This window comes from Candoia aspera, chromosome 2, assembly GCF_035149785.1.
Source record: "Candoia aspera isolate rCanAsp1 chromosome 2, rCanAsp1.hap2, whole genome shotgun sequence".
NCBI lineage: Eukaryota > Metazoa > Chordata > Lepidosauria > Squamata > Boidae > Candoia > Candoia aspera.
Genome location: NC_086154.1, coordinates 49936477 through 49957055, shown reverse-complemented (window position 1 = coordinate 49957055; position 20579 = coordinate 49936477). Strand labels below are relative to the sequence as shown.

Below are 20579 nucleotides of genomic sequence, written 5' to 3'. Positions count from 1 at the left end.
GGCAGTGAAAAATTTGATAAATAAATAATAGTAGATATATTTATGTGGATTAATAGGAATAAAAAACAAGTGGAAAAAGTAGGCAATATACAATATAAATCGAAGTTCTTTGTTTAAACATACTTAACTTATAAGTTAAAATGTTTATATTAACTATTGGTAGTTTATCCTAAAGCAGTGTTTCTCAATCTTAGCAACTTTAAGAGGGATGGACCAACTCCCAGAATTCCCTAGCCAGCATGCTAGCTGGGGAATTCTGTAAGTTTAAGTCCATGCATCTTAAAGTTGTTAAGGCTGAGAAACACTGTCTTAACATTTCAATTGTTCCAAGAAGAAAAACATTATATTATTGATTGCTTTGGCCAGTACAACCAAGCAAAAAATCCACCCAGACTGGACACAGTACTCAAGGTGCAGTCTGATCAAAGTGCAGCATTATCATTTCCTGTGATCTTTGTACTATACATCTGTTTATGCATCTCTAGATTGCACTAGTTATTCGGCAGCACTAGTTATTTGGCAGCTGCAGCACACTAATGGCTTGTGTTTAATCTGTGGTGTACCAGGATGCCCAGATCCTTCTCACAAGTACTCCTGCTGAGCCTGGTACCACCTATCCTGTAACTGTACTTTTAGTTTTTCTTATCTATGTGCGGAACTTTACATTTCTCACAACTGAACTGCATTTTGTTTAATAGGCCCTAATATTCCAATCCTTTTTAACCTTAAGAAATAACATTCCCCAGAGCTTTGTGTCATCTGCAGATATGATGAGCATCCCTTCTATCCCATCTCTAAATCATACATGAAAATGTTGAAAAGCACTGGACCTAGGACATCCTTGAAGTATCCTACTGGATAAATCACTCCAGGATGGCATAGAACCATTAAGGATCATGTGCTAGGTGCATTGTCCAACCAGCTGTCAATCCATCTGGTAGTGGAATAGTCATCCACCCTATCCTGTTCTGTTTTATCAAGAAGGAGGCTATGGTCAAATGCCTTAATGAATGCTACATACTGTATACTATACCCACAGCGTTCCTTAGTCTACTAATCTAATCACTTTGTTAAAAAGAACAATAAGATTTGTCTGACATGACCTGTTTTTAACAAACCCCTGCTGGGTTCTACTAATAATCTTGTTCCTTTCTAAGTGGTTATAAACCCAGTGCTTGATTATCTTTACTAGGATTTTCTCAGGTAAGGAACCTGTAGTTTCCTGGGTCCACCTCTTTCTCTTTTTTTAAAGGTGATCCCAACATTAGCTCTTCTCTAAACTCCTTGTGCTTTCCCTGTACTCTAGGAGTTCTCAGAGATTATAGTCAGTGGTTCGGAGATCACATCCTCCAGTTCCACTGGCACCCTGGCATGTATTCTATCCAATCCTTAAGACTTAAATTCAGCTAAGTAATCTCTCATCAATTTTTAAATTTATTTTAGCTCCTGATAGGTTGGACCACATTTTTCTTTTGCAAAAAGACAAATGCAAAATAGGAATTAAGCACTTGGTATGTATAAAATACAGGTTAAAATACACAAGCATACCTAATGTTTTCAACTTTTAAAATGGTAGCCTAATGGTATGCCATAATTATTGTGGCTTGGCCATGGCACTAGAATGAATTTCCTTACTAGGCCTTAACTGTGGCTTGTATTATAGCACAGTTTGGGGCACCAATCTGAGAAAGTATGTATGACCTTCATGCCATTCCTTTTTCTTCATGTAATTAAAATCTTTGTTTTTTTGTCTCTCTCCCTTTTTAGTTAAACAAATTTTTAAAAACTGACATTTGCTTTGAATCATACGCAGAAAATGTTACACTGACCTGTCAAGAAAAAATACCTTGGAGGATTTTTATTTTGAAATGCAGTAGGAATGAAACAATTGCAATTAATATATTTGGTGTGTTTGAATTAACTGACAAATAAAAATGCCAAAATGAAACTGACTTTCCCTGGTTAGACCCTGTATGAGATGTTAAGATAGGCAGGCCAGCAGTTCCATCTTTTGGAAACGTAGAACAGGTCTGTCTGACAAGGGCTGCCCAAAATGTGATTTATGAGAATGCAAAAGCACCTTCCAGCTGTGAACATCTTGTTTCATATATCACAACATGAAAAACAACAGATTTGTTATCTCTTGTAGGCATGGGGTGTGTATGTGGATGATGAAATGTCCAAGGGAAAGACAGAGAGCTGTGAATAACTCAAACTGGCATATGACAATAACACTCTGGAATTTCTGCCCATATACTAAATGGGCCACGTAAACAGGTCTCAAACCATCTAGACAAACCTCAACATTGTTTTCATTCTGTTACTTCACAGCTTCATACTCTTCCTATAAGCGACCAGGTAAATCAAATCCCCTGATTGTAAACCTGGCGGCATATCTAGTGTTGCATGATCAATTCCCTAAGTGTCATCCCTTAGAGCCTTTAGGCAGAGGTAGAAACTGAACTTTGTGCTCTGAACCACATTATTTATGGCTACGTCTTGGTACAGAGAGACTCTTGGCCATCACTTAATTTGACTGTATCACATTCTCACTGTCCTGTAGTATAAGAGATAAGGGGAGGGATTTGACCAAGTGGCACCATAGTATCCTGTGTTTAGAACAGGTGCGAATTATTTTATCTGTAAAATATACTACTTATAGCACATTTCTAGAATCAAAGAATTGTGGAGCTAGAAGAGACCAAAGGATCATGTAGTTCCATCCCCTACAGTGTACAAGAAAATCAGTTAAACCATCCATAAGAATTGGCTGTGCAACCTTCTGTTAAAAACTTTCAGAGATGGAGAACCCACAACCCCCATAGATAAGATCTGTACCACAGTGCAACAGCCTGCTATCAGGAAAAAATCTTTATTTTTAAATGAAATTTAGGTAGTTGCAACTTGCCCAAACTAGTATGCAGAACTCCATGTGTAGTCTCACCAGTGCAGAGTAGAGGAGAATAAGGATTTCACATGTCTTTGATGCAATGCTTCTTCTAATGCAGCCTAGAAGGGGCATAAGCCCTCCTAGCAGCTGACTTAACACTGCTGACTTACGTTCAGCTTGTTGTCAGCATCTACACCCAAGTCATTCTCCAATGTAGGACTTGAATCCCACATCTTGTATATCTGTATTTTTATTCCCTAGATGTAGCATGTTATATTTCTCCCTGTAGAAGAACATTTTGTTCCTCTCAGCCCAGCCTTCTAATCTGTCCAGATTAAATTACAGTCTCATATTGTCATCCTGGGTGTTGGCCAAATGTCCCAATTTTATATACAGTAATCTGCAAATTCGATAAGCACCTTCAATCCCATTGATAAAAGTCTTGGATAATACTGGCCCCAAGACAGATTCCTGTAGGACCCTACTGGTTACTGATTAATGTAGATCCATTAATGCTGACTCTCTGAGTGCACTTAGCCAGCCAGTTCTGGACCACTTAAATGTAGTGCCATCCCAACCACATTGTCAGCCCCATTAGGTAGACCAGACCAGGAAATCAACTCCACAAAAAGGCTAAAGCTACTTTTATCGAGATTCGCTATAGTAACAGAATCTTGCAAGTCTCATTATGCTGTACCTTTTTCTCCTTATAGTTCAGTGTATTAGGGAGGCATCTGCCTGAGTCACTTCTGATTGTTATCTCACAGTTCTGGACTTTAAAAATGCTTCAGCCCCTTTTGCCTAGGCAACAGTTCCTGTGTATCTCTGTCAAGGTCATCTTCCTTACTCTCTACACACATTTGAACAGCTTGTCAGTGAGAATGTCTTGTGAAACCTTGTCAAAAGCTTTGCCGAAATTGAGGTAAATTATGTCCGCAGCATTTCCCTTGTCTGCTAAAGTAGTTACGTTGTCAAAGAAGGAGATGAGATTTGTCTCACATGACCTATTTTTGAAAAGGCTATGCTGAGCAATTGGGACATTGTCTTCAAAAAGCTCACAAAAAGCTCTGTTACTTGCCATAACATCTTGTTAGGCTCACTGGTCAATAACTACTGGAATCCTCTTTTCTCCATTCTTTAAAAAGGGGACCACATTTGCTCTTCTCCAGTCCTCTGGTACTGTCCTGTTCAGACTATGAAGTGGCCAGGCAGAATTATTATCAAAACACTCTTTATTAAATAACTATTTACAATAAATAAGTCCTTAAGGTAGGCTGGTTCTGATCAAGACCAACTGGGTAATAACAAGGAAACCAGCAAGGTTGCAGGAAGAGGCTGTAGGAGAACAGTGGAGCAAGATTCACTGACGGAGGCTGGAAGGCTGGAAGAAGCTAGGGCACATGGCAGTGCTGAAACTAGAGATGAATGTCCATGATTCAGAACAACACTAGAACTAGGCTGGCACTGGGGGACGAGACTGAACTGGACCCACTGGACAAGTCTTGGCTATAGCGGCAGGATTGGACTGGGCTCGGTGACTCAGGCTAGGCTGGAAACTCTGGGCTGGAGGCTTGAAACAAGGCAGAGAATTCGAAGCAAGGCTAGACTCGGCTAGAAATACTGGGCTAGTCTGGGTACTCTGGGCTGGATGCTCAGAACAAGGCTGAGAACTTGAAGCAAGGCTGGGCTGGAAGCTAGGCACACAACAAGGCTGGACTGGAAGTTCTGAACTAGGCGAGGGACTTGAAACACAACTGGACTGGACCACAGGTTCTAGGCAAGGTTGCAAACCTGGTTCATGACAAGATAGGTGTGACATTCCTGAACAATGTCAGGCATTCAGGGAGCAGCTAGACTGGGCTGGAGATCCAAGGCAAGGCTGGAGATCGAAGGTGCGACGAAGCTGTACTGGACACTTTGGACAAGGGTAGGAGCTAGAGGCGCGACAAGGCTGAACTGGAGATGCAAAGCAAGGCTGAGGAAGCACGACGAGACTTGGCTGGAGTCTCTGGACATGGCTGGAAACTTGAAGCAAGGCTGAAAGCGCTCCTGGAATGCGTACAAGGAAGACGCAGAGGTCCGAAGCTGGACACGAGACTGAGGCTGCTGGGTTTGACAAGGAGAAGATCCTTGGTGGCAGCGGATGCAGGATCCAAGTCGACCCCCATAGGAAACACTCCCCTCCAGTTACAGACACGGTTTCTGACACGGGTAAGGACTCTTCTGCTGGAACTGCGAGCTCAAAGGATCAGTTGTCTCTGGCAGCTTGCTCCTTGTGTGTCTGTCTTTTATGCTGATCTTTTGTGAGCCTGTTCCCTTCTGCAGCCAATTGGGCTGCCTTCTCCTTCGCGTGCTTTTCTGCCCGTCGTTTGCACGCGCTGATGGGAGGATTCAAATCCTCCTCCAAAGACTGACCAATCGGCGTCTGTAACTTTTCCTGCTCTGCTGACTCATCTATGGGTTTCGCTTTCCTGGTTTCAGCCCATTAAGTTTCTGTTTCTCCCTCTGACTCACAAAGAGTTTCGTTTTCTGAGTCAGAGGCTGGCTGGAATCTCACAGGTACCTCCTCAGTTCTCCAAGACTCTTCAGAGAGAATTGAGTGAATTCCTGAGGGTTCTTCCACCATTCCTTCAGGATTCTAGAGAGTATTTCATCAGGGCCTAGGGGCTTGGAGGCATTAAAATTAGATAGAATATCCTTTATCATATTCTTCCTGACCTGCAAGCCCCCTTGTTGTGTTTGTTCCTAGTCTCTGATACTCAAATCACTTTTTTTGATGTAGAGAGAGAGGAGTTGAGCTTTTCTGCTTTTTCTTGGTCATCTGTCAAGATTTCTCCATTTGGAGTAAACAGTGAGACCTCCACCTCCTTTATTTTCTTCTTGCTATTGATATATTTGAAGAAACTGTTCTTTCTGGATGTCGATGAAGATTCTCAGTCATCCAGGTGGAATTGTCTACAGGTTGAGTCATGGCAACTGGATTTCTTTCTTTTTGGTAGAAACGTTTCGCTGCTTGTCCAAGCAGCTTCTTCAGTCTGTTCTTTCTGGATTTTCCCTTTCTTACTAGCCTTACCTCATTTTCTACCTTTGTCTTCCTGAACTCATTCTTACATTACTGAGCTGAAGTTTTGTAGACTTCATTGATTGTTAGCTCCCTCTTCCAATTTTTCTTTAGTCTGAGCTCCTTTGCAAATTGTCTGTTCAACCACATTGGCTCCTTTAGATGTCTCCTAGTTTTCTTCCTCATTGGTATAATATGGTCCAAACAGCGCCATCCTTAATTTTCCTTTCAAGAATTTCCAGCTAGCTACAACTGCTTTGCCTTTTCTTCCCACAACACTTTCCTTACTATTTCCTTACTAAAATTGCCCTTTCTAAAATCTAAAATCTTTTTTTTAACCAAGATTTTGATTCCCCACTCCATTTTACTGGATGGCACTGTGAAGACACAGCAATGGTGTAGGAGTATAGTCCTGATTTGAAGATAGTCACCAAGCAGGTGCATTGGTGCCTGTAAAATTCAGTATATAGAATCATAGAACTGGGACCTTTTAAATCCTCCAATCCAACCCCTCACTCAGTATTGTTTTTTATTCGTTTAGTCACTTCCGACTCTTCATGACTTCATGGACCAGCCCACGCCAGAGCTTCCTGTCGGTCGTCAACACCCCCAGCTCCCCCAGGGACAAGTCCGTCACCTCTAGAATATCATCACTCAGTATAGAAATTCAAATTAAAGCATTTTCAGTTGATGGTCATTGGTACCTCCCCCCCATCCCTCCAAAGTAAAGTAAGATCAAGAAGCAAGTACTATGCAGATTTAAGGGAGGTAGCTTTAATGTTAATTTGGAATCTTGGAAACTGTAACAGGAATTTCCCACTCTCATTTATAATGAATTAATTAAGGAAGTCTCTTTGAACGCTTTGAAATGCCTATTCCTAGATTTCTTTTACCTGTGCTAAATTGCTGTTTATGAGATAAATTATCAACTGACTTGCCCACTATGTCTTGATTGTTTATGTCTGTGTCCCCTTCATTTCCCAGCCTCTTCACAACTTTTCACATCTGTTCAGCTTCTTCTTGAAGACATCTGATGAAGGAGAACCCACTACTCTTGGTTCCATGTCAAATTGCTTTTATAAATTAGTTATAAAGCAGTTATAATTTACATAGTAACATATAGCAGTACAATTATCCAAAACAAGAGAAAAGTTTTTTTCTAAGGGAAAAAGCACAATCTTAGCTATAAATTCAGCACACCTGCACACTGAGGTTGAATGATGAACCCGCAGATGGACGAGATGGATTGTGAAATGTCAAAAACACACTGGTTTGATTTCAAAAGAATCATATATTTTTACATATGAAGCAATCTTAATAATAAAACCTTCCTCTGGGTTATGTCACTTGCAATTTGTTTTGCATCAATTCACATAAGAAAGTTTTGCTTATAGTCTTGAAATGTCTCATAAAGTTGCTTCATATCTCAGAAGATTTTCCCATTTTCATTTATGGATTTTCAAAATTAGTATTCTCTGCATGCAACTGATTGATCTTTTTTTAAAAGGCAAATTAGTACTGCTGTAAGATGTCCATGCAGCAAATATATTTAGGAGAGGAGAGAAAGACTTTTGCAAGCTATGCATATTTTATTTCAAAACCATTTTTGTAAAAACATCTTAACATATTTTCAGTGCTTATTTCATGTAGCAACAGCTTTGCATATTTTCGCGGACGATTTTGGAAATACATAGATAAATGATGATTAATATATACCATCTGCCTGGGAAATAAAGATTTCTTACTGAGAATTTAGTTTCTGCTAAGCTGATTTGCTCGTAAAAAGGAACCAAACCCATTCGTCTACTATGAAAATGAAGTTCTAATATCTTCTGACAGTTTTTTGACATTGGCATTACAACAGTTTCTCTATGGAATTAGGTTAGTAACATTCTTGGACTGATACAAGAAACTGACTATAGGATGGGTAAAAAAAACTGGTGCTGTTTTTTTTTTTAATGATCTTCTCTGGTATATTTAGATATCTGCTCAGGATCTCTCAGTATGTATATTGCTTGCTAGTGTTGTGTACAATAGAGATTATTTTTTGGTATCCCAAAAATACTTTATAGTTTTAATTAATTTCTTTTTGAAATAAACATGTTGGTCTAGTTGTATCCATGTCATTTATTATAGCTGCATCTACTCTGAAAAGTACTGTTTTAAGATAATCATATACAAAAGTGCTCAGACCATGTGTAACACTGTAAATTGTTCACATTGGTGAAAGAATATGGTAGAAAGAAGATATAACAGACCAACAAAATAATAGTGATCTAGGAAATTTTTTGGACCTAGTTCCTTTAAATCTTTCAGAGTCTTCACCAATACTTTTAATTTTCTCTGAAAAGTAATTGAGAGCTGATGCAAACTTTGCAATTAGTTGCCTGTTTCTCAACTATAAGGGTCCTGCTGAAGCAGGCTAACATGACCTGTAGATAATACTTTCGTGATAGTGTTTGATAAAGTCATCCCACCCAAACCTCCTCTGTTTTGTATGTCTTATTTTTCATGCTTCACTTTATATTTTCTGTGCAATGTGTTTGTTATATCAGACAAATGTGGCTTCAAATAATTGCTTATTTGAAACATTACCTCTCCCATAACCCTTTTCTCTCAACGCACATTCTGGCAATTCACTTGCATGCAGTGGTCTGCTGGAGCTGGCTTGCACTGGCTTGAGAGAGCTGATGGTTAAATTTTCTGGAATTTTGTGAACTGGTTGACAGCAGAGGTGAGCTTCCTTGCCTAGCACTCCAGTCAGCTGTTCTGCAGCTGGTGGTGCCACATAGCAGCACACCTTAAAGACTTAGCAACACACCACTGCTTGCATGCCTCTATTTTTGTCGCTGTCTAGTGCATTCTCTTGGTCTTCTTACTACTAACCCATGGGACTGGCTATCATTACATCCTGTCCTGTCCCCCCATACTCTTTGCTAATGGCCTTGCCTTTTCCCCACTTCCTTATCTTTGAAATACCTTTGATGGAACACACTTTTCAGTTCTGTGCCTTGATATAACAGGCATGTTTCAGGACCATACTTAGAAAAAAACATGTGAGTTTCAGTCTGAACACAACCACGCAAAAATAGCTGTTCTTCGTGTGTGGAACAATCTGTGTATAAAATGCTTTGCACATTCTTAGTATGGGAGGAAAATGAAGGCATCAGGCATCTCAAAAAATTGAAATGTTAATAAACCTTTTTGAAAAGGAGTAAGTTAGCATTATGTTGATATTTATATGCAAAAAAATTAAACCCATTTTTACAGTTGACCATAACCGTAGTTTGGATGTGGAGATAACATAGGAAAATATATCCACTTAAACTTACTTTAATGTAGTGGTATTTTCTTACTTCCAGCCAAGTCTTTGCAAAAACCCAGCAACTCTATTTCAGCTCATCCCAATCCTTCAGAAGAGCAGGTTTTTTTATTTCAGTTCAGCTTCTTACATCACAGCCCTTAGATTTTCTGCACACTCTTCATCTGGGCTTCTTCTAATTAAATTAAATTATTCTAATTTTCTAAACTCATCAGTAGCACCTTCCTACTGCTTTCCAGTTTCAGTTACGTGTACTGAGTTAGCATCTTTTCCCATCTTCTTGGCAGTTAGAAAAGCAGTAATGGACTTCTCCCAGTTCCTACTCTCACCTAGAACTGTTTAAATGAAATGAAAGAAACCTTATATATAAATTCTAAATAACTGTGCAGTTGTAAATACTGGAGTTTTCATGAGAGTGGTGCAATGCTGGTATGATGTCATTTCACAAGATTATGCTGGATGCGTTACTTGCAATCAGCAAATTGTGCTTTAATATTAGGTGATGGCTTTTCTGGCTCCAAGCTGATGAGGTGGAGAAAATTTAACAAAACTTAATGTCAGTTTGAGGATCTCTGATTGATGTCTTTCTGATTACATACCAGTACTTACAGAGGGTGATAAGAATTGAAGTCCAACATACCTGGAGAGCATCTGGTTGAGAAGGATTGCAATATACAATTGATCCTTCAATATGTCATTAGATTATAGGGGAAACAATTTGCATTAACAGTATTAACAATTCTAAAGGAATATCAGGATGCTTATAGTTAAAATATTTATTATGCTTTGCTCTAGCTCATTTTAGATTGTTTTATGTTTATAAGGAGAGCCAGTTTGGTGTAGTGGTTAATGTATCAGGCTAGAAACCAGGAGACCGTGAGTTCTAGTGCCGCTTTAGGCACAAAGCCAGCTGGGTAACCTTGGGCCAGTTACTTTCTCTCAGCCCTAGGAAGGAGGCAATGGCAAGCCACTTCCAAAAAACCTTGCCAAGAAAACTGCAGGGACTTGTCCAGGCAGTCTCCAAGAATCAGACATGACTGAACGGATTAAACAAATATTTATAAACAGCCCATGCTTTCCTTCTTTGTTAAGGAATGGAAAGACTGAATAACTCCACATTATATTGTGATTTAATCTGTCTGGAATCAGTCATTGAAGCCTGTGTGCAATTTCACTGGTTTAAAAGGGATTAAGCATTTACTTGAAGTTTACTCGGATACTGTGCATGTGTTTGTGGTGTTGAGCCTGTCTGGTTCTCTGAATGCTACGGAAGAACAAACCAGATAATTTTATTAATGACTGCTTGACACTCAAGCACTAGAAGAGACAAATCATGAATGTATTATATAAGTAAATTCAGTGCTTAATTTATTAATGATTGGTTTGCTCATTTTTTTAATGTGTGTGTTACAGGAAAAAGTAGAATATGCCTTCCTGATTATTTTTACAATTGAAACATTTTTGAAGATTGTAGCCTATGGATTATTATTACATCCCAATGCATATGTTAGAAATGGATGGAATTTACTGGATTTTGTAATAGTTATAGTAGGGTAAGTCCAATTCTTAATTTTTCTAAGAAATTAACATGCTGAAAATGTTTCTGCTTTATATACATGCTATAACATTCGAGCAAGGAATCTATAATTATCCTTCTCTTCAGCTTTATGAGATTATAGTGTTGTCAAATACTTCACTGCTTTGCAGTGATTTCCCAAATAGGAAATCTAATCATTGAATATATTCCCATTGTTCTTTTAAGAGGACAACATTGAATTTTGTATAATAACATCCTTCAATACAAAACAATAAATGTGTTTTATATAAACACATTCTTAGGATTATTATGTATAATATGTTTTTCTTTTACAGAAATAATATCTGTGTAGAAAGCCACATATATGTATTCTAAGGTATGAAATGTAGCACAAGACAAGTTCCTCCACTCCAAAGAAAGGACATAGTACATGAGATGAACGTGGGGCTCTTATATAAAATTTTGCCATAGGAAGATATGAAAAATATAGATTTGGCCAGAAAAATAAAACAGAAATTATTAAAGCTGCCTCTGAGAATTTAAAGATGCAGCGGAAGACTAAGGAAAAGTATAATGTGCTTGATTTCTGTTCGGTAGAAGTAATTTCAGCAACCTAGTCTTGGAATACTGTGTCAGACTAAGTCCCACTTTTGTTTTCAGAGTATTGATGTGGGTTATTTAACTAAGAGTGGCAAAAAAGGGGGAGCTATTAAGAAACAAATTAAATCTGTGACTCTCGCCAATGAATAGTTGGCAAAAATTTAAAACTTAAAATATTGTGCCGCATTCTGAGTAATATTGCTTGAATTACTCTTTTGTGTGGAAACTCTATTCCAAAAGATAAACATCACTTGAACTATCCTCCAGCAAAATATATCTATTCCAAGGTAATGACTGAACAGCATCTCTTGCAGTCTATCCTGGCCACTGGTTATCACAAGAGGTGAGCAATAGTTAAATATAAAAGTGTGCATAAAGCTCTGTAACGTCTGGGTATGAACACATTTCTGTCTGAGTATAAAGAAAAGAATTGGATAGTGGTAGTGACTCTGAGTTTGAATTTGATGTCTTGTGTCTGACTCCTGAAAGATGCCTTGTCCCTGAGGTTTTAAGGATGAAGCATATGAACTACTCTGAGCTATCTCTTAAAATGTAAAGCATGCATTTCTAGTGTTATACTGGTTATCTTTTAAGTTTTAAATAATACTTGTACAATATAAGTCACTAAAAGGTTCTTCTGAATTACACCAAATTTAAACCTACTTTATGGAAAAGTTTATTATTTCATGTTATAGTAACAATGATATATAATCTTTATTTCTTGTTCACCAGATTGTTTAGTGTAATTTTGGAACAATTAACCAAAGAAGCAGAAGGGGGTAGCCATTCCGGTGGCAAACCAGGTGGTTTTGATGTAAAAGCTCTAAGGGCCTTTCGTGTCCTGCGACCCCTCCGGCTTGTATCAGGAGTGCCCAGTAAGTCACTTCTTAATTATTTGAGAACACAAACAAAAACATCCCTATGTTACCCAGATAAGCTTTTCTGCCATCTGAGGAATATCTTCCCCTTCCCCTTTTCTCTGTAGGGTAAAACAAGATGACATGATGTAAGTACCAACTGCTCTCTGATTGCTTAGATATGGACCAATCTGAGATTTCAAATTGAATAAGGACCTATTTCAAGTCCACAAAGCAGGCAAAAGAGTGTAGATTATTGTGTTTCATGGTGTAATCCATAATTTATACTTTACGTAGTAAAATAACTGTTTTAATACACATGTGTCAGTCTGCCCCTAAAAAAGGCATTATTCTTATAGTTGCTGTGGTAGTGGATACCTTTCTGCCTCTAAGCACTCAAGGCAGTTAATTGTCTAAAATAAACTGAATACCTTGAAACAGAATAAAATCAGCTGAGTTGTAACAATTGTGGCCTGTATGGTTTTCCTCTGCAGAGCCTAGCAGAACTCACCTTGTGTCCTAGTATCAGAATATTATATCACATCACATCATCGGCTGGCGCTGCTGTGTTTGAAATTGTGCGTGAAAGGTCCCCTCTGCAAGCACGGAGTCATATCTAATCCTTTGAGGGGACGCCACTTTTGCAATGTTTTCTTGGCAGACTATAGCGGGGTGGTTTGCCATTGCCTTCCCCAGTCGTCACCTTCCCAGCAAGCTGGGTACTCATTTTTACTGACCTCAGAAGGATGGAAGGCTGAGTTGGCCTAAGCCGGCTACCCGAGAATCCAGCTTCCGCTGGGATTGAACTCGGATCATGGGGAAAGTTTCGGTTGCAATACTGCCGCCTACCGTTCTGCGCCACATGAGGTTTGAAATTAAAATATAGATAAATTCTACTAAATTTTGAAGGGAACTGGATACATGGCTGCCAGTTATGGTGGCTGCCACATACGTAACTTACAGCTAGTTGGCTCTTAACATTTCCAGAAGGAAATATCATTTGCAGGGATTTTGTCAAGAAATTAAGTCAATAAGGTAATTACACCTGTCTATGAATCAGATTGGTGTGGTTTCCACTTTCCATATAATGTGACTAACATATAGTGTCATTTTTCTGGGCATCATTTTTTAAACATTCTGCCTCATAGAAATAAATTATCTGCCAAGGAGCTCTGCATAGCAGGTGTGGAGTGTCTGACATTTTAGTGTAAGATTTCATGGTGCATTATATGGCACATGCTCATGGCTGTGTCAACATGTTCTGATAAGCCATGATCTACTTAAACATAGTTTATTGAATGCAGCTATAATGGCTGTGTTAGCATAGAAATAAAGTAATAAAATATATCTTGCAGTCGGCAGTGACTGGGTTCACCTAAAGTTTCAGGTGAAAGTCAACAAAAGGCCTGTAAATGCTGAGTATGATTATGAACCCAGCTATTGTATGCTGATGTGCAAAGGGATTGTTGTGCTTGAGTGGAGCTTGCACTTTAGGCTGTGCCCAACACATTGGTCACACAAAATCACTTACCTGCTTTCATGACATTTTCCTAGAAGATTACCCTTCTCCAAAAAGTTTCTAAGATGCTAATAGGTTTTTAAGAAAAACAATGTACAGCCTATTAAACTGTATAGCTATGAAAGTGGGTCTGTTAAAAGCAGGAAGGCTACTGGAACACGTACTTCAACAAAATAACAGGTAGACTTACATGTAATCCTTTATATTTCACTAGCATTCATTCATTTTGTTTTCCTTCTTTCTCTCTCTCTCTTTGAGGATATTTCGGGTTGAATGAAGCGTCTGTTCTTTTAATCTCTTTGCTTTTAATATTTCATCCATACGCAAGGTCATAATGCTGTGTATATCACACCATAATCTGTTGCCATGGAAATGATGGCAATTGGTGTGGTTTAGGAAAATCACTTCAATGGAGGATCAAGCAATTGTCAGATTGTCCATAAGTGGAGAAAAAGCCTTTTAGTAAGATGCAAAATTCTCACTGGCAGCAGGACTGATACCTCTAATTTTGTATGTGCACAAATCTCAGTTCCAGAAAGAGTTAGCTCTTTTTCTTTCCTTAACAAAATGAGATTTTTTTTAAAAGCTTGTATTATGCTCAAATGCATCTTAAAGTATTGTGTATTTGCATGGTGCTCCTATTTTATCTGTGCAACCTCTCACCCCCAATACTATCATGCTGACTGCAAGATCATCAGAAATGAAGTCCAGTAGATCTGCAGTGCCCCAGATTGTAAAAGTTGTGCTAAAAAAGGGGGAGGGTGGGGGTTTTTAGGACTGATGCCTACTTGTGTTTTTGCATTTGATAATTGTAATCACAAAAACCCCAAAAGAATATAACCAGTGCTTTTTATCTTGCAGGTTTACAAGTTGTCCTGAATTCCATTATAAAAGCCATGGTTCCTTTGCTCCATATTGCCCTTTTGGTATTATTTGTAATCATAATCTATGCTATTATAGGATTGGAACTTTTTATTGGGAAAATGCACAAATCATGTTATTTTGAAGATTCAGGTGAGTAAAGAAATCGTTACTTTAAACTGGAATTAAACAGTTGCATCACAAACCATTGGTTGAAAGCTATAATAGTCCTCACCAAACAAAAACAGATTACATTTTAATTTTCATATTGCTTTTTACTGAAAAATCAGATTTAGTTGGGGCAGAATTATATCCTGCATAGAAGAATGGGAAACATCTGTTTCTGCATCATTCAATGTGGCATTCACAGACCCAGTAAAAATCATTGGTTGAAGTCCCTACATCAGAATAGAAAATGTCGGAAAATGTTAAAACCGTTGGTAACTGGTCTCCAAATCTGCAACCAGCTAGTGTACAATAAATCCTACCATAGGATTGAGGGTGAGTCCTACTGCAAAAAGTGAGTCATGAGTCATAAACGACTCGATGGCAACTAACAACAACTGCAAAAAGTAAAAATCAGTACCTGATGATTAATAGAGATAGGAAAGTGATATTATAAAGGATCTCCCATTAGTGTAACCTGAAAAAGAATATTCTCTCAGAGGCTGATTGTCTTTAGGTTTTCATAAAGAATATAGGTCCTTAAAAATTAATTCTTAATGGTTAATTAGTTCTAACCATTTTACAAAGAAATGGTTCTACGTTCAAAATAGAAGTCTGCGGACTTAGATTTAGGTATTATTAATATATAGCAATATAATGTTAAATAAGAAAGTGCCCATAGGAAGTATGATTCTGGGATCAGGCACAATTTTATTGTTCTTAAAGAGGTCAAAACTCTTTTTTTTTTTTGAGGAAAATATATAATTGTTAATCCCTATACTATTTCTTTTCTACAGACATAGTAATATAAAATATAATTTATATTTATAAAACATGACCTGCACCAGATGGATGGGGTATAATATTTCATCTTAATTAAATATATAATACTCTTTCTACACTTTGTAAAGTACTGTTCTGCCTGACTTTTATTAGTGAGTAAAGTCTGATAAGGACACATTATATAATGCCATATATGTATGTATTTATGTATATATGGATGTATGTGTATATCTATCATCTATCTCTATCTCTCTATCTTCCTATCTCTATCTCTATATATAACTACATGTATCTTCAAGGCTATTTTACATTGGATTAAATTCCCACATGATTGTAGCATCAGATGTAAAAACTAATGGCTACTGAGTTCCACTGTTCTCAGGTTAGACCCAATATTCAGAAGAATGTTCAATATTGACCGAATTGACCACATTTTAAATTTTCTTCAGCTGCCACAAGCATGGGAATTGCTTTAGGTACCTTCCTGTGTAGCCCAGTTCACATAAAAACCTCCCCAGATGGATGACAGTATGTACATGGGTAAGGCTTTTTGAAGAATGGCTTGTGTGAACCAGTATTCAGGATCTAACCAGATCAGGCTTTTAATGTTCGTTCAAATACATGGACTGCTGTTTTCTTTTCTCAGCCAGATGCTGAAGACTGCTCAACCCGAAATGTTTTTGATTCACTTTTAGAAATGTTAGCTGAAGATGAACCTGCACCTTGTGCATTCTCAGGGAGTGGACGTCAGTGTCCCCTAAATGGCACTGAATGTAGGGGTGGCTGGCCTGGACCAAATGGAGGCATAACAAACTTTGATAATTTTGGTTATGCAATGTTAACTGTATTCCAGTGTATAACCATGGAAGGATGGACAGATGTGCTATATTGGGTAAGTGGTGCTTTTTGTGTATTTGAAAACAAGGTTTGTCATATAAAAGAAGACTTCTGTGTCTGTATTCTGTACTTGTGAGCTAGTCTGATAAGAAGCTATAGCTCACTTATCAGATTTTCTTGGATTTCTTGGGTTAAAACAAATTCAGCATGGACAGTTCAAAAAATCTTATGTTTATGTGGTTTCCAACAGTATGTTTCATAAAGATGCAATGCTACATAAAGTCCCCAAAGGTTTTGGTTGCAGACTTGTTACTTCTCTAAAATGCTACTAAATTGTAATGTTTGATGTGATCAAATTGGAAAATACATGGGGAGTAATATTCATGTCTTTTCATTATTTGAAATATAGATACAAGTTGTAGCCATTTCCACAGATAGCAGGCACAAAATTGGGGAGCAGATGTTGTAGATATGTATTCTAACTAATCTGAAAACTGGTTCAGATGATTGAAAATATTTTGGGCCCAGGAATTTCTTTTTGAACATCAGAATTCAATGGTGCTTGCACAAAATTGGCTAGTTCAATTTTGTTTATTTCAGCAGCATAACTTTGAATGGGGTGATCATTTTTGTTGTCCTTTTTATAAAAAAAATGGTGAAGGGTCAAAAAAATCCTTGCTGACCTACCTGGAGTTCCGGATCTATTTTCTCCACAATACTGGCTTATTCCATGTTGTGCATTGATGTATAATTTTTAAAATTATGTTGAAAATTATCTGAGTGTAATGTCATGTCTCAGATGAATGGCAAATATTTGGAAGATATATTCCTTCCTTAGACAATTTTTCAATGTTCATAAAGCCAAATATTGTAGTGATTTTAACCACTGTGATGGATAGAGAGTTTGATGGTGGCAGAAGAACACCATTAACATTAAGTGTGTCTACAACCAGCAGGGATTTAATTAATGTCTCCCATGTGGGATTAATTGCTAAAGTAGCTTCTGCCACCCATGGAAACAGAAAATAACTATTCTGTGTTTACATATTCAGCAACAAAAACAATTGACATAGATACCATTTAATTATAAGCTAGTTAAATATCTCCCATTACTATATGAGGGGTACACTCTATATCAGCCTTTCTCAACCTTTTGACCCTGGAGGAATCCTTGAAATATTTTTCAGGCCTCGGGGAGCCCCTGCACAATTCAGGCTCAAATTATTATATTCGTTTCACGTGTAGGCCTGTATATATGCATTAACAGTGTTCTTAAACTAAAAATAAAGAATGAAACTTACCTCTATAATGTGAAGTTGCCCGAATCTGAAATAATTTTTTAAATAAATCGTGCGCTAGTGACCCTAGCGACCTCTCGTGGAATTCTGGTTGAGAAACCCTGCTCTATATGTATACATTGCACCCAGAAGTCTGTTGCAATGCCCCTTTGAAATCACCACAATACAATCCTATTTGCTATTACAGCAAAGGGTCGCCATTTATTTGTATAAGAAGAAATAAAGGGCTAGGATGGCCATCTCTTTCATAATATTTAGTGAGAACTCTTGCCAATTAACAAAAAACATTGAGATGGTTCCACTGTCAAGCTACTGTAATTGTTAGGAAGTTTTGTTCCAAACTGAGCAGCCTTCCTGCAACTTAAATCCATTATTCTGCACCTGGAACAGTAGAGGTCAGGTCTTCAGTCTGGGTGCCATCTTTTCAGGTATTTGAAATGTACTATTGTATCCTTCCTTATTCTTCTCTCCTCAAAGTTAGACATTGCCCGTTCCTTCACTCTCCTTATATACTGTAGGACTTAATTTTTAGTTCCCTGATCATTCTTGCTGTCATTCTCTGAGTTGGTTTTAGTTAGTCTGAATCCTTCTTAAAGTGGGATGCAAGGCACAATTCTCAATATGGCATCTGACCAATGCAAAGTTCTCTTATGGAAACCATTGCAGTGCATAAAAAGGAATAATTGAGAATTTATTTTAGTGAGGATTGAGAACTTCTTAGCAAATTATTCCTTTGCTGATTAAAACAGAATACTTCTAGATGGTCTCCCATCTGAAATCCTATGCAAGAACCAGGTTCAGCTATCCCTTTATGTTCAGCTATCTTTTTAGAAACTACCAAATCAAAAATAAAACTATAGCGGTAAGGAATAGAGGAGAAAAGGAGTGAAGTTTATATTAATAAGTTTCAGATTTGTGGGTAATATTGCCAGATGAAACTCTTAAGAATGCTAGAGCTGGAAGTGGCCATTTAGGCCACTGAGTCCAACAATCTGTTCACTGCAGAAATATAAATTAAAGCATGTCCAGCAGATGGCTGTCCGGTTTCCGCTTGAACACATCCAGAGAAGGGGAGTCCATTAAGAAGTGTCTCTCTTAGAAAAGAGCTTTGAAGTATTTGGTTAAATGTCAGAGATTTAAATGAACATGTAGCATGATGAATTCACATGGAGAGAAATTATCTCAGCCTGCTTTACACGGAATACCTATCCCAATAGAACAAACTTAATTTGCCATAGCTCTTTGTATCTTAGGTTTTATGATGTACCTAACAGAGTATTAGAAAAGCATAAAAGTACTTTCTTGTAAGAAATTGCTACATATCTTGGTTCAGAAGATGGCTTGAAGGATGTAAAACAACCAGTGAGATATAGTGCCTAAGCAGTTGAACTAGAATCAGGGAGAGCAGATTCTAGTCCACTGTCAGCCATAGAAGTTCACTGGATGATTTTGGACCAGTCACTCTCTCTCAGCAGGGATGTGGCTGCAGGGAAAAAGGTGGAGGAAGGAATGTTACATATGCCACCTTGAGCTCATGGAAGAAAGGCAGGATATAAATCTGACAAGTATATGAATATTTTTGAACCATCTTTACTTCTCTGGATTTCACTCTATAAACTTTAAGTATTTTAAAGGCCTCAGGAGTTTTGTAGTTAAACTGGTTTCAGTTACATTAAGTTCTGTTACACCATAATTTCAGCTACCATATCTAGGCAGCAAAAATCCAGACAATCATTAGATGGCAACGACAACAACAACAAAAAAAACATCAACAGAAAACTGTAACCTTTTGCTGCCACTCCGCGGTCATCCAGACCCCTCTGAAATATCCTAGACCCATGTTTTATGGCCTAGTTATCTTGTATTAGAGTGTAGTATTTCTCTTAAATTTATACTCACTGTTTTTTATCAATAGTTGAAGGACACATACTAAAGCTAAACCTGCGTGAGGAGATGAGTCCTTGTTTATTCTAGCTACTACAGCTTTTTGCATTTTGTAGAAAGCCGTGCCTCATGTTGAAAGCTCTGGATAGAGTTTAATCAATGGTTAGCTGATTGCAATAAATTGTAAGGTTTCAGAGTTCAATAGGTAACTGAGTAACTTCATCTGAGTGTTGTCTGTAACAACCTGTCATTGTGCTTTTATGGAATATTTATAAACAAATCTGTCTCTTAATTATTTAAGGCTTTCTATAAATTCTTTATAATTATTTATTTAACCCCATATATGTCATACAATAAAAATAACATCTAAATGCAGCAGATGTCATCGCAGTACTGGATTATCATAATTGATTAGAAATATAAAAGGCAATGTGATTTCTTTGGAAGATGTTGAGATTCAAAATCTAGTTGTTTGTTAACGTGTAATGAACTAATTGAGTTTGCCAGATTAGTAACGGTTAGTGTTTTGGCTGTGTAGACGTGCATGCTTTTCTACATCCTGGTCCTTCAAAATTGAAATGCTGTTTATCTTAGGGAATAATTAAATGAATGTTCAACAAACAACAGAAAATAATTCTTACACTCTTATTTTCCCCCAGAAATGTGGAGCATAATATCAGATGTGAGGTGACATAATTGTAATGATTTTTGTCAAGCCACCCTGTGTTTGAAATCCCAATTGCTTTTTCCCCAACTTCTGGCAACTACCATATATAATGAACCAAACTAGTACAGCTTATTCTATTGGTTTTGGGAAGTGTGGATAAATACTGTTGCTTTTGGGAAGATGCAGAGATGACATCAGATATTTGCACAGAACAAGAAAACAGAAGTCCAAAGAATATTGGTATAATATAAATGACTAAAATACTGGTGTGTGTTCAGCCCATTGAGTCCCTATTTCT

At 37.6% G+C, this 20579-nt stretch overlaps 1 protein-coding gene across 1 annotated transcript in view; it reads left to right on the top strand.

Annotated features, from left to right (window-relative positions):
- Window positions 1-14653: 14653 nt before the first annotated feature.
- LOC134489977 (voltage-dependent L-type calcium channel subunit alpha-1D) overlaps window positions 14654-20579 on the top strand; it is a 160956-nt gene continuing 155030 nt past the window's right edge. Inside the window, exons 1-2 of the mRNA XM_063292853.1 lie at window positions 14654-14800; window positions 16291-16487. Of these exons, the coding sequence (XP_063148923.1) occupies window positions 14683-14800; window positions 16291-16487 (315 nt within the window). The 5' untranslated portion in view covers window positions 14654-14682. The remainder of the gene's footprint in view (window positions 14801-16290; window positions 16488-20579) is intronic.